Source organism: Molossus molossus, unplaced genomic scaffold, assembly GCF_014108415.1.
Source record: "Molossus molossus isolate mMolMol1 unplaced genomic scaffold, mMolMol1.p scaffold_m16_p_10, whole genome shotgun sequence".
Classification (NCBI taxonomy): domain Eukaryota; kingdom Metazoa; phylum Chordata; class Mammalia; order Chiroptera; family Molossidae; genus Molossus; species Molossus molossus.
The window spans coordinates 179,930-193,975 of record NW_023425345.1 but is presented as its reverse complement, the minus strand read 5'-3'; the positions used below and the strand labels follow the sequence as shown (position 1 = coordinate 193,975).

The window sequence follows — 14,046 nt, the reverse complement described above, 5'->3', positions numbered from 1 at the left end:
TTCCAGTCCTGGGGCCCAAATTTGCCGGAGAGGTTTCTGAATGAGGAGGGGAAATGCCACCCACCCCAGCTAGCTGCCCACCTGCCACTTTCCTAAAGCGACGGAGGCAGCAGGAGGGATGGGGTCTACCTGCAGAATCGCGTGTGTACACGTGTGCATGTGTGTGTGTGTGTGCGCCTGTGTGTGTGTGCGTGCATGTGTGTTTTCAATTAAGGCCTGTTTCACGTGGGTCCTGGTCAGTGCCAGATGTTGGCCGGGCAGCTGGCGGCCCCAGGCGTGTCCGCAGGAGCAGGCTGCTCCTCGGGTGCAGGGGTGATTTCAGAGGTTAAGGTGGGGGCGGGAGGCCCGTGGGTGCTGCCAGCCGGTGCTGAACAGAGAAACCAAACGCACCACAGCGACACCACAGTCGGATGGGAAAAGCATAAAACTGCTCACGAACAACACAGTTCCCAGCGGGAAGAAGTCCTTACATACGGGGAGCGGTTCCAAACCAGCATCGAACACCAGTTCCTCTCCTTTCTCTGCTCGTCTCCTGTTTGTATTATTGTTATTATTCTTACAGACAACGAGGTGACAGCCAGAGCTCACAGGAAAAGGTAAACAGAGGCGGCTGGAACACAGGCTGGGGGTCACTAAAATTCGCTAACTCTCTAAACCTCTACTTGAACTGGTCACTACCCTGCATCGTATTCTTAGGGACACTACTAACTGACACGTCCACCCACCGCAGTAGGACAGGGACGGGTTTTTGTGGGGGTGAGCCGGGGTCCCGCAGGGTTTTGGGGAGCCCTTGGCATCGGGACCGAGCTGCATACACTTGCCTTCTACACGGGTGCTCACACCCACACTGTCCTCACCCCCTCCCCACAGCATGAGGCAGCTGCTACCTTCCTCCTGCGCCACCCCCACCCGACAGGTGAGAAACAGGCTGGAGAGGAAGTGATCTGCCCAAGGCCACCAGCTGGGAGGGGCGGTGCAGTGGTCTCCGCACCCCAGGCCTGTATCTCCAGCATCCTGAATGTTTCGCATCCTGCAAGTTGTCAGTCTCAGGCCCCGGAACAGGAGAACCCTAGCCCTGGCTGGTCATGACAGTGACCTCTGGCCCCAGGCCTCCAGGGCAGGGAGGCAAGGCCACCATCTCCTCTCTGGCAGAGAAGGGGCATGAGTGGTTGCATGAATGTCACCTGAAACCACAGGAAGGTCAACCTTCCCCCAAATGCCTGATCTGACTCCTCCTCTTCCGGAGAGGGAAATGAGGGCAGGGAGGGCATGGGACTCGCCCAAGGTCACACCACTCTTAACGCCCAGCCGATGGCAGAGTCCAGGTCCCGTGCCCACTTCTCCCCTCAGCCTCCCCCTTAGGGCCCCCTGACTTCCGCGTTTGCGCACATGGGATGCAGGTGTGGGCTGATGCACCTGGACCGAACGGCCGCTGAGCAGTCTCCATGGCAACTGCTTCTCCACATGGACAAGGCCTGGCACATCCTGGGATGACTTGCATCCAAGGGAAAGGAGGCCACGCCCACCCTGAATTGATTTCACTCCCCGGAAAGTTCAAAGGGTGGGGCTTGGTGCCCAGCGAACCACAGAGGCTCACTCACCCTCACCGCTCACTCTGCACTCCCTCTGGGTCCCAGCCACCCTGATGCGCTGAACCCACTGAGCCTGCGGCTGCCTCAGGGCCTTTGCACTAGCTATTCCTTCTGCCGGGAATGCTCTTCCCCTATCCCATGGCTGGCTGCTGTTCATCATTCAGATCTGGGCTTAGAAAGGCCTTCCCGCCCGGGCCGGTTTGGCTCAGCGGTTAGAGCGTCGGCCTGCGGTCCAGTCCAGAGAAAGGCCGTCCCCAGCGGCCCAGACTCAGCACGACCCACACGCACATATTGCTGACTGAATCCCCAGCAGAGTGCTCTCCACTACTGCGGCCTTCTGTGTTCACCACCGTCCTTCTCTGCTCCCTCCGCCCCGCTACAGAACCAGCACCGTGGGCAGCGAGCAGGGGCCTGCCTGCTCACAGCTGCACCTGACGGACAGCAGGTGGGCACGAGGACACTGGGCACGCGGTCCGAGGGGACACGCGCCGACTGAGCAGGGCCCACCGAGCTAAGCGGGGGGCCACTTCAGCCTCACTGACACCAGTGGGGGAGTGTGTCTCCCTTGGCAGCGTGACCCTTCGGACTGACAGCTCAATCCTGGGCAACACCTCTCCTGTGTGCCCAGGGCAGCGGGGTGGGCGCAGGCGGCGGTGAGCCCTGTGGATGAATGTCACAGGCATCCAGGTCAGAGTGGAAGTCCCATCTTAAGATGGAAGGGTTTCTAGAAACTTCCCCTCTGGGTTTCCATACTGCTTGTCACCCTGTCCAGGAAAGGTGTGTGTCTGTCCCTCCTACCAGATGGCAGCTCCCCTGGGCAGGGATGAGGACTTCCAGACTCATTTCCTGTGCCCAGCACTGTCCAACATGGGGCGGGCACACAGCAGAGTGTCAGCAGAATGTGCTGTGTGAACCGGGGTCTGGGACAGTGATGGCGGAGACCTGGAGCGATGGCCCGTCCACTGTGAAGGGGCTGGAAGATGCCCCCAGACGATGCTGAGGGTGTTCTGGGTTAGCGGCTTAGACGTTGGCTTCCTACACCCCTGACATCAAACTGAGGGCTTTGTGACCCTGGGCACCTTCCCCTCTCGGAGACATTTCTGCAGGGGGCTCATCACACCCCCACCAGTGGTGATAGACGGTGTGCATGAACCTAGTGCCTGCCCCGTGGATGGTCAGAGACATGTCCCTTGTTATTACTGTTGTTATGAGAATGACTTCCTTAACAACGAGCCCTCAACGACTTTCAGAACCCTAGCACCCCCAACACAGCCGGGCCAGGCTCCATCTCTCTGCTCTGCCTGGCACATCCTGCAAGCTACAGCAACGCTCGAACCCAGGGGCTGGCGAGGAGCCCCAAGTGGTGTCCCATGCCCATTAGAGAACCTGGAGGGACCCAGTGAAAACCAACCAACCAAACAAAAAGAACACCCAAATCACACGTGCACACACACACACACGCACACACACACACTCTCATAAATTCAATATTCTGGCACATAGGCCCACGAGCCACTACTGGAGGGAACAGAGGCACGGGAACCACAGATACGACGCATGGGCCTCAATCCTTCCGGCCTGGGTGGGCCAGAGCAGCTTTGTGTTGGTCATCTTGAGTCTACAATGCGTCACCTCTCAAAAGCCACCAGCCCAAAATGGGACTATTGCTTGCGGACGGGCGGCTCAGAACCCCCTCCCCTGAACCTCCGGGTCCCCACCCCTGAGTTTGCTCCTAGTCTCAGAAGTCCGCAGAAAGGGGCCTTGGGCACAGGCAGTATTTCCTCCTCTGCCACCACCACGGCCCCTCGGCTCTCCCGGGTGTCTCTGTTGAAGTTGTTCTTGGAGGCTGCGCCGGGCGCTTCAGGTCTCACCTCCCCCATCCTGAGGCACGGCAAAAGGGTTTTCTGAGGAAGCAGAAGGAAACAAAATATCACATGGTGTCTCCTCCATTGGGACACACTGGGGACATTTCTCTTGGGCCTCAATGACAGGAGAAGTCAGTTTTTCTCTAAGCCCATGACCTGCCTTTGTCTTCGTCTTCTGGATTTTAAGAACTGTTTGACTTTAGATTGGAAGCAAGACAAGCAAGCCTGTTGACACCAAGGTTCCATACAGTACTGGCACCCCTGCCCCATGCAATAAGACAAGAAAAAAGCACAGAGTGTCAGGAGGGAAGAGAAGATCCTAAATAACAATTATTTGTAGATAATACACATAGACAATCCAAGAAAATCAACAGGCTAATTATTAAAACAGAGAGCACAGATATAAAAATATAATTTTCAATCTGTGAGACACCGGATCAACTTACAAAACCAACAGAATTCATCTACAGCAAAAATATGTCTTGGCTTGGGACAGTCCCAGTTAACACCTGTTGTTCTGACATAATTTTTAATATTTTTCCCCTTTCACACTCAAAAGTTTTCTGATTTTGATAAAAAACTCTATGGTCACCCTTGCATATGACCACATCATACACAGTCATGGAGACGAAACCAGGGCACTCCTGGCACAGGGACGGGGCATTTACAGCTTTGGTTGGCAGAGTTGACTTGCTTTAGTCCTTTCTCCTCTCAAAATCACTTCCAAACAAGGACAATGAGGAACAGAAACACAAACTCCATCTGTGGGAAACACTGAATTTCTTTTCTTATATCCATTTGTATGGCAATCACCCAGTCACAAATACTCACATTCCCAGACTCCCTTGCAGAGAGGGGAGATCACATGACCCAGTCTGGCCAATGCCTTGGAAGTGGAAGTCTACTGCAAAGGGGACACACATCTCTTTTTAAAAAATTTTTTCTTTACTGATTTTTAGGGAGAGGGAGAGAGAGATAGAAACATCGATGAGAGAGAACATCAATTGGCCGCCTCCTGCACGCCCCCCACTGGGGATTGGGTCCACAACCTGGGCATGTGCCCTGACCAGGAATCGAACTGGCGACCTCTTGGTGCATGGATTGATGCTCAACCACTGAGCCACACTGGCTGGGCGGGACACAAACCTTGTAAGAGCCCGAGAATGAAGGGCCCTCACTAATATGAGTGAAATGGAAAGCAGGGAAAAACCTGGTTCTGGTGGTGGCCCCAAACTGCCTCCCCCCACACCAGTGTGCCTGGGTTTCTGCTACTTGCATATTTTTTTTAAAAAGATGTTTTATTGATTTTTAAAGAAAGGAAGGAAGAGAAAAAGAGAAACATCAATGTGAAAGTAAAACACCAGTCGGCTGCCTCCTGCACACCCCCTACCGGGGATCAAGCCCATACCCTGGGCATGTGCCCTGACCGGGAATCAAACCAGTGACCTTTTGGTGCACGAGATGATGGCCAACTAACCGAGCCACACCAGCCAGGGCTGCTTGCATTTTATTACAGCTCTTAACTGATAAAACACATTCAACCAAGTTCCAGTGCATGTTTTCCTGGGAAAGAGGGGTGGGGTGGGGGTGGGACTCTGATGAAGCCAGCACAACCCATCTTCCCGGAGTGAGTAACACTTCAAGGGGCTGAGCCAAACCCACAACTCTGCACCTCTGGGGACATGTATGGGCTCAGGGTGACAGATTCCATAGAGCCTTCTCTGCTCCACAGAACAAAGCCAGGTCCCAGTCTCCCTCGCCCGCTCTGCCGTTCTCCCCAGCACAGATCTCTAACCAGCACACTTTGTATTCTGCTTACTGGTCTAGCTTATTGTTTATCCCCCCCTCCCAAGCCACAAGACGTCCAAGGCGTTTGAGTGTTGTGTTTATTTTTGCATCGCCAGGGTTCAGAACAGTAACTGGCATTTATAGGGACTGCATAAATATTTGTTCAGGGGATGAATAAATGAACAAAGCATTTAAAGCCCAGATGAACCATCTTTTAAGGATAAAGTCAACAGAAAAGTTTTTGAACATATCTGTGAATTACAGTTCCCACGAGCCCTGCTCATACACATTCCTAGAGGACAGACCTGGGGTAGACAGAGCAACGCGAGAGCACCGGCTGTGGGAACCTAGCTATCCGGAGGGCTGTGTCTGCAACAACTCTGAGGACGCGACGGTTATAGAAAAGAATGAAAGAGGAAACAGAGACTGACATAAACAGAAAATGTAGAGGTGAGAAGGAGAGATAAAGTATGTCTTATGCATTTATGGTTGGAGATCTAAAGAATCCTTTAGAGGTGTAAGTAACATTAGAGGTGCAAAGGTAAACAGAAATATATATAAATAATATAACCAGCTAAAACTTTTTGGAGGAAAAGGAGCACATTTTAACTTAGTGTTCCCAGTAAGGAGAAAATAAACATTGTCTAAAGAATATAGATGATTAAGGCTGGCGTATCACAGGATAATCGTGAAGATAAGCATGGCATCAAAAACATAGCTTTCCAAATCGTCAGAAGACACACACACACACACATAGAAAAAGAAAACAGAGGCCCTGCGGTGAAAATTGACAACCCCCACAAAAGCTACGAAAGCAGACAGCGTATCATAAACTGTGAGACAGAACTAAGACCAACTGTTTCTGCCATACCAGTAAATGTTAATAAACCACACGTACTTGCTTTCTTAAAAAAGACTCTCAGACTAGGTTACAAACAAAATCCACTGAAGGTAGAACGATTCAGAAAGGTTTAATATAAAAAAATAGATGACAAAAAAGTTCTGGTGATGGTCACACAACAATCAAAATGTACTGACTGCCACCAAGCAGTCACTTAAAATGGTAAATTTTATGTTATGTGTTTTATAAAATAAAAATAAAAATACAGTGGGCAGAAACATAACAAACAAATGCAAACCAAGAGAAACCAAGGGTCTTTATCTGAATATTAAATAAAGCTAACGTCAGGGCAACAAATACTGAATGAAGGGGGGAAAAGGGCACTATTTGGGGATCAAGAATGAGAGTCACCACATGGGTCTAAGGTAATGAGTATCTATGCACCAAGTAACATAGCTTCAGCATTCATCAAGCAAGAACTGATGGAAATATAGAAATCAAAAGACAGAATATTCTAGTATTAGTGCATTTTAATTCACCTCTCTCGGTCCATTACAGATAAAGGTGGCAAAAACATAAATAAGGATCTATGGAGCCAAATAATCAAATTAATAACGAGAGAGAGAGAGAGAGAGAGAGAGAGAGAGAGAGAGAGAGAGAAACACAATCTACCTTCTGTTCAAATACTCTTGAAAATGCACACACACAGCCCTGGCCGGTTTGGCTCAGCGGTTAGAGCATCGGCCTGCGGGCCGGAGAGACCCGGGTTCGGTTCCCGCTAAGGGCATGTACCTCGGTTGCAGTTTGTCCCCGGCCCTGGTTGGTCGTGCAGGTGGCAGCCACTCGATGTGTCCCTTTCACGTCGATGTTTCTCTCTCTCTCTCTCTCTCTCTTACTCTCTCTCCCTCCCACTCTATCTGTGCAAAAAATGGAAAAAAATGTCCTCGGGTGAGGATAAAAAAAAAAAAAATGCACACACACAAAATGACCATCAGGCCACAAAGAAAGTAAACCAAACAGATAAAATTCTCTCATCACAATATACTAGAATTTGAAAATATTAATAACAAAACCACAAACAAAATAAACTCTATCAATCAATTTAAAAACTCTTTAAAATAACCCTTGAGTCAAAGAGAGAGCAAAAAAAAGTAAAGCTTAAATAAAATTAAATATAAAAATAAAAAAATGTTAAAGTTCAGAACTTGTGTGGGATGCAGCCAAGGCAATGCTCAGAGGAAAATTTATAGCTTTAGATATTGATATTAATAAACAAGAAAACAGGAACTAACTATCCCACTCAAAAAGTCAGAAAAGAAAGACAAGACAAACCCAAGGAAGGCTTCAGATAGCAATTGATAAATTAAGACCGAAATGAAGTTAAAAACAGTAAAGGAAAGGAATGAATATGTAAATCCAACTTATGGTTCTTTTTGAAAACAATAAAACATACTAACTGCTGACGAATCTAGTAAGCAGAGGGAGGAAGTGACCACTTGGAAACTATCTTACTGTTGCTCCACAATTCCACTTCCCCACTGCCCCTTAACCTCTCCAGATAAGCTTTTGTCCCAACTGTTCTGCAGAATTTGCCCTTGTCAAGGTCACCAAAGACCTCCATGTTGCTGCATCCAGAGGTCACTTTCTCGGTCCCCCTTTTGCTTGTCTTTCTGGCAGAGCCGACGCGGGTGCTCACTCTTGCTCCCGGGACGCTCCGGCCTCTCTCGGTTGTCTCCGGCTGCTCAGGCTCCTGTTCAGGCCCCTTCCCAGCTTCCCAGCCTCCCTTCCTCCTGCCCATCTCTCCTCATTCCCGAGGATGTCCTCTCCTCCCAGGGACTGAAACGTTGTCCACTGAGGACTCTCCAGTCTCAAGTTCTCACCTGAACTCCAGGCTCCTATCTCCAGACCGTCTACCTGACATCACCAACTGGATGTTCAACAGACATCTCGACTCAATATGCCCCAAACTAAAATTGAGGCTGTTCTCTGCAATTTCCCCGACTTCCGCAAATGCACCTCCATCCTTCCAGGGGCTCACCTGGGAGTCTCAGCGCATCTCTGGCCCCCCCCTCTCTTCCCCTCACACCCATATCAGATCCATTAGTGGACCCCACTGCCCCTTCCTTCGGACACATCCATAAACCTCACACTTCCTGCTGCCGCTGTGGCCTCCATGTGGTCCAAGCCGGCAGCAGCCTTGCTGTGGCCTCCTCATGGGCAGCCGCTCCCGTCTACCCCCCACGCAGCAGCCAGAGGGGTCCCGTGCAAACCCACCTCAGAGCATGTCTCTGCTCCAAACCCTCCATGGCTCCCAGCTCACTCGGAGTGAAAGCCAAAACCTGTCTGTCCTCTCCGATCAGATCCTCCCTTTGGCTCCCTCTCCTCCAACGTGGAGGCTCATTGTACACGTCAACTTGACGGGGCCACGGGGCCCGACACTGGGCTAAACGATGTCCGTGAGGGTGTTTCTAGATGTGATTCAGATTGGAATGGGTAGGCTGCGTCCAGCCACGGCCGTCCCGGGGGTGCGGGGGCCCCGCGTCCTGAGGGTGGCGGGAATAGAAGGAGCTGGTGGAGGGGGCGTGTGCCTCTCGGCCTGGCTGTGTCTGAGCCAGGACGTCGGTCTCTCCTGCCTTCACACTTGCACTGGGGCTGGAACTGACCCTCTTGTTTCTCCTGCTTCTCAGGCCTTCACACTCCGACCAGAACCGACACCATCAGCTCATTGGGTTTCCAGCCTGCTGACGGCAGACCTCGGCCTGGCTGACTCCATCCCTGCCGGAGCCAAGTCCTTAGAGTAAATCTCTTCATATGTGTACATCTTATCAGTTCTGGTTCTGCGCAGAAGCCGGACTGATCCCCAGCCCGCACCAGCAGGCCCCGTCTCTTCTCCCAGATAAAGACACAGCTTAACCTCATCTCCTGCAAGTCCCCTGTTCCGGGGACCCTCTCAGACCATCCTACTCAAAATGCATTGAAATTCCTGGCTGCTCACTGTTTTTCTCCCCTGCACCATCACCAGCTGACGGTCCATTTATTTACACACGTCTTTTTTAAATTGCCCGTAGCCTCGTTAAAAGCAGGGCCCCTCCTCGGTGTTGGCCCACTCCTACGTCCCCAGGGCCGTGACCGTGCCGGGCCCGGAGCAGGCGCAGTCAAGATGAGAGCAGACAGCTAACGAGAGCCTAGCACTCAACTCCGTCCAAGCCGCTCGGAGAGCCTCGATGAAATGGGTGCGTTTCCAGGAAAACAGGAGTTACCCCAAGCACCCGAGAAGAGATGCACAGGCCCACCGCCAAGAGGAAAGAGAAACGGGCCAACTGCAAACTCAAAGTCTGAAATGAGAGAAACGCCAATGAGAAGCCCAGTGGACGTGATCCAGGCGCAGACCAGAGGAAGCGGTCGTGTTCTTTCACTCATCCCATCGGCCAAGGTCAGACGCTCGTGAGCGCCAAGTGTCTGCTGGTTTGTGGGGAGACGCTTCGCTGCGTGGCTGGGAGGAGGGACAACGGGGTCCCTTCTGCGGAAGGCAGTGTGACACGCAGCCAAGTGGAAGAGGCACACGGCCTCTGACCCAGCGAGTCCACTTAACGAGTATCCTGCAAACGGGCTCCTGCGGGCACACGCGTGCGAGCTTACGGCAGCCACGTGAGTGAGCGTGGGCGATTGGGGTCCATCGGCAGTGGCTCCCCATACGATGAAGAACGTTGCGCACAGCAGAGAGGGCCACGCAGCTGTCCAGGGGCCCCGTCTGTTGGCCGGATGCCCCCCTCAGACACCCCACTCTCTGATCTCCATCCTGGAGCTGTCATCCAGCGGCCTCTCCCCTGAACTTTAGACTTGAATTCCAACACCCCTGGAGATCCCCCGGCACGCCCACGGCATCTCGTTCTTAACGTGCCCCAGAAAGAACGTGCCCCCTCTAAACGCACGCTTCCGTGGCCCCCGTCTGGGCTGACGGCAGCTCCTGCCTTCCAGCGCCCAGGGCGAAGCCTCGGAGGTCTGCAACGCCCTTCCCCCACCCCGAGTCCAGTCCAGCCAGCCCCACCTGCTCAGAGCGGACAGACTCTCGCCACTTCCGCCCTCACAACCTCGGTCTGAGCCGCCCCTCTCCCTGGGGTGTTTTCTATACTTGTAACCGATTCTCTGCCTGCACCTCCCTACAGTATATTCTCCACCCAGAAGCCAGAGTTTCCTGTGCTTTGAAATACATATATAAATTAGATTTCTTCTGCTTAAAAGCCTTGAGTGGCTTCTCATCACCAAGGCCCTGGTGACCCTTATGCTGGCCCTAGGGTACCTTCCGGAGGTGGTTCCCTCTCATGCCCTCTGTCACTCCTCTCCAGCCACATGAGTCACTTTGCTATTCCTCCGACATTCCTGGGTATTCCTGCCTCAGGGCCTTTGCACTTGCTGTTCCCCTGCGCCAAGCCTGCTCTCCCGAGTGTCCGTGTGTGGCTCATTTTCTCAGCAACCTCAGGTCTTGGTGCAGATGGGTATTCAGAGAGGTCTTCCTGACCCTGCTGCCCTCCAGCCCCTGCTGCCCTCCAGCCCCTGCTGCCCTGCTCGCTGGGCACTGCCTACGGGCTGCTGGACTGTCTCCTAAACTGGAGTGCTGTCTGCCTGCCCCCCAGCCCATCCGCTCCATGCGGGCAGGCCTGCGGTGCCGTCTGCTGCTCTACCCCAGCCCTGAGAACTGGGGTGGGGGATGAAGTAGAAGATTCAGACTCTAGCCTTGGAGAACCCATCGGGAGGCGCAGACTGTCCCATCATGGTGCATGCTGAGACAGGGCGCCCCAGGGCCGAGGGAGGAGGGGCAGAACGTCAGGGAGGCTCATGGAGGAAGTCCGGGTGGATGTCTAGCTTTTGCTTGGCTTCCCCCAGGGACAGTGGGCTCACTACCTCACAGCCCATTGCCCTGTCAGCGGCTCAGTGAGCTGGAAAACTTTTATAATGTGGGTGAAATTCTCTCCCGTGGTCAGTCCGCGCCCCCACCCCGCCTGCCCCTAGAGGCCCCTCTGAGACACGGGGCAGCAGACAGTGTCCCTCTTACTCATCGGTGCTGTTCCAGGCTGACATGGAAAGAGGCGCCTCCTTGTCCCAGAGGAGGCGACAGCGCCCTGGCCTTGGCCAAGGCCTCCAAGCTCTGGCCCTGCTCCTGGGCCCCACGTCCAGGAGCCTCTGCGTGCCCCAGAATGAGTTCTCGGGGAGAAGCTGCGCCAGTCTCTCCCTAGGGAGACGCCTATGCTTGGGGGTGACAGGCACAAAATCCAGGCTGGTGGGCACAGGGAGGGGGCGTGCTGAGGGCCCCTGTGGCACTGACATGTCTCAGCTGGGCAGTGGGCACGTAGAGTTGGTTTCATTATTTTTTATGCATTACATATACATTTTATATATATTGCGTATAACATGAAATAGTCCAAAATCAATAGTGTTAAACAATTCTGTGTGGTTTCTGAGAGGGTGACAGTTGATGCCGTGGCTGGGCACCCGGGGCTTCTTACTGCTGGGCATCTATCGCTCTTTCTGCCCTTGTGCCCCCCTCCGAGGGCTCTTTGCAGAGTGGCCGAGGCGCTCCCTGCTCGCCCACAAGCCGGGAACCACTTTCTCTGTTTGACAAACTCCTAAACATCCTTCAAAACCCAGCTCACTGGGTATTCCTCCCACGCAGCTTGTGCGACGCCCACAGGCCTTTGTGACCGACCGTCTGCACCATGTGGCCAGCAGAGGGCCTGAGGACAGGCACCACCACTGTGTCAGTCACCCAGGCCTGGGCTCAGAGCCTGGCTTTGCCCCGCACGAGCTGTGTGCCCCGGGGCAAGTCCCTTGACTTCTGTGGGTGTCAGTCCCACCTGATGCCACCCGAGTCGTGTAGGAGCACCCTCACCGATGGCGGGGGGAGCTCTGTGCTGGTACCTGGGCACGGCCCCGCCCATCGCCCCTCTGTGTCCCGTGTGCCTTGGGACCGCTTAGCCCTGCACAGCCTTCCAGGACAAAGCTTCAGCAGATGTCCACTTCTGTTCTGCTCTCGTGGCGACCACGCCTCGGCCACCAGGAAGCTGCAGGCCCTGAGCAGTCAGGACGCTGTCCTTCCTTATGCAGCCGCCGGCTCCGGTCACCAAGAGCCCCCCGCCCGGGTCCCGGGGCACCCGTCCTCCCGGGCACTTTCCGGGTCTCCCGGCACCTCACCGCCCACCAGGCCCAGGACACGCATCAGTGTGACTGCCTCCCGCTGGGCCTCTGACACCTGGGCTGGGGGTCCAGACTGGAGTCAGGCGTGAACCCTGCCCTTGGGGACCCACAACACAGCGGCAGATCGGCGCTGAGGCAGCAGCAATGTGGGGGCCTGGGGGCCTGGGAGCATGGCCTGGAATGGGGGCAGAGGTGGGGGTCAGGGAAAACGCTCAGCTGGGCCCGGGCAGAGTGGGGCAGGGAGACGGGAAGGCACCCCAGGAGGAGCGCCGTCTGAGCCAGGGCTACTCACAGGGTCCCAGCGGCGACACGAGGTGTCCCTGCAGGGGTGAGTGGCGGCGGCGGAGCATTTCACCTGCCCGGCGAAGGCATCTGGACGATCCTGGGGGGCAGACGAGGAGGGTCCTTCTCGATTCTAATAAGGGCAGAGTCAGTGCTGCCGAGTCCTGGGATCTCCCCCATTCACAGATGAGGAAACTGATGCTCAAGGAGGTCATGTCACTTTGCCAGGGTCACACAGTATCTAGTCAATGCCGGGTGGGGCCCGGGGTGGGGGAGGGGCCAGGAGCACCCCCCAGCTGGCTGCACCCCACCCGAATCGGGATGCTAAGAGAGAGCACCTGGCCTGGACTGGCAGTGATGCCCAGGGCGCAGTCCTGACGGTGGGCCGGAGGCAGGAGTCCGGAGGCACAGCAGGGCCGACTGCCAGGTGGAGGCAGCCAAGCGCCCAGCAGTGAGACCACCGGCAGTGATTTAGTGCCGGCTCGTGCCAGGCGTGGGGCCAGGGGCGTGTTTCTACCGCATTCTCACGGCAGCACGGAGAGGTGGAGACACCGGTCCCACCTCTTACCCAGGAGCAGAGCGAAGAGGGCGGCGGAGGTGGGGGCAGAATCCCCACTAAAGGTGTGGTCCAGGGGGGGCTGCCTGGAGGAGGTGTGTTTGTGTCGTGATGATAAAGTGAAACGCACATACTGGGTGAATGGCACGTACAACTGCAAGAGCTGCCCCTACAGGGCCACTGGACCACCGACTGAGATAAAGAAGACTGAGCACCCCACGTGCCCGGGTGGGGCTGGGGCCACGGGAACTCCCAGCGGTTCCTGCGGGGTGAGGGGGTGGGGTGGGGGGTGAAATGTTTGGCCCCTGTGGAGAACCGGCTGGCAGTACGTCCTAAAGCTGAGCGTCACCCTATCCCGTGAGCCTACACATAGGCCTGGCCCAGTTAACGCCCCAGCTAGGTCCCTGCCAGGTCCCGAGAAGTCATGAATATAATCTCGGGTGGTAGAGAGATGCTGCTGGTGTGAACAGACGGAGGCCTCGAGGGGATGGCCCTGGCTGTCCGTGGGCCGAGGGTAATCACAGGGTCCCTGCGAGAGGGCAGGCGGCTCAGAGTCAGAGAAGGTGCGCGTCCCCGACTTCTCGGGTCTGGGGTAGGGCAGCAAACCGGCCCCCAGAGACGCCTGTCCCCGTGGGCTGCAGCAGCTGGTGGGAAGGCAGGCAGCCCCCGAGTGAGGGAGACGGGAGGGCGGCCTGGCCCTGAGCAGCACAGCAGAGCAGGCACCGGGCTGCAGGGTCTGCAGGGGTCCGCAGGGGCTGTGGGGGGTCCGCAGGGGCTGTGGGGGGTCTGCAGGGGCTGTGGGGGTCCGCAGGGAGTCCGCAGGGGCTGTGGGGGGTCCGCAGGGGCTGTGGGGGCCCGCAGGGGGTCCACAGGGGCTGCTGGCCCAGGAGGATGGCCCGAGCGTCGGCAGAGGCTGCCCCGGCGATGGTG

At 55.2% G+C, this 14,046-nt stretch overlaps 1 protein-coding gene across 1 annotated transcript in view; it reads right to left on the bottom strand.

Annotated features, from left to right (window-relative positions):
• Positions 1-3,017: 3,017 nt before the first annotated feature.
• The window catches only part of SHISAL1 (shisa like 1), a 59,478-nt gene continuing 48,449 nt past the window's right edge, over positions 3,018-14,046 (bottom strand). The window contains exon 5 of the mRNA XM_036252796.1: positions 3,018-3,496. Within this exon, the coding sequence (XP_036108689.1) occupies position 3,496 (1 nt within the window). The 3' untranslated portion in view covers positions 3,018-3,495. The remainder of the gene's footprint in view (positions 3,497-14,046) is intronic.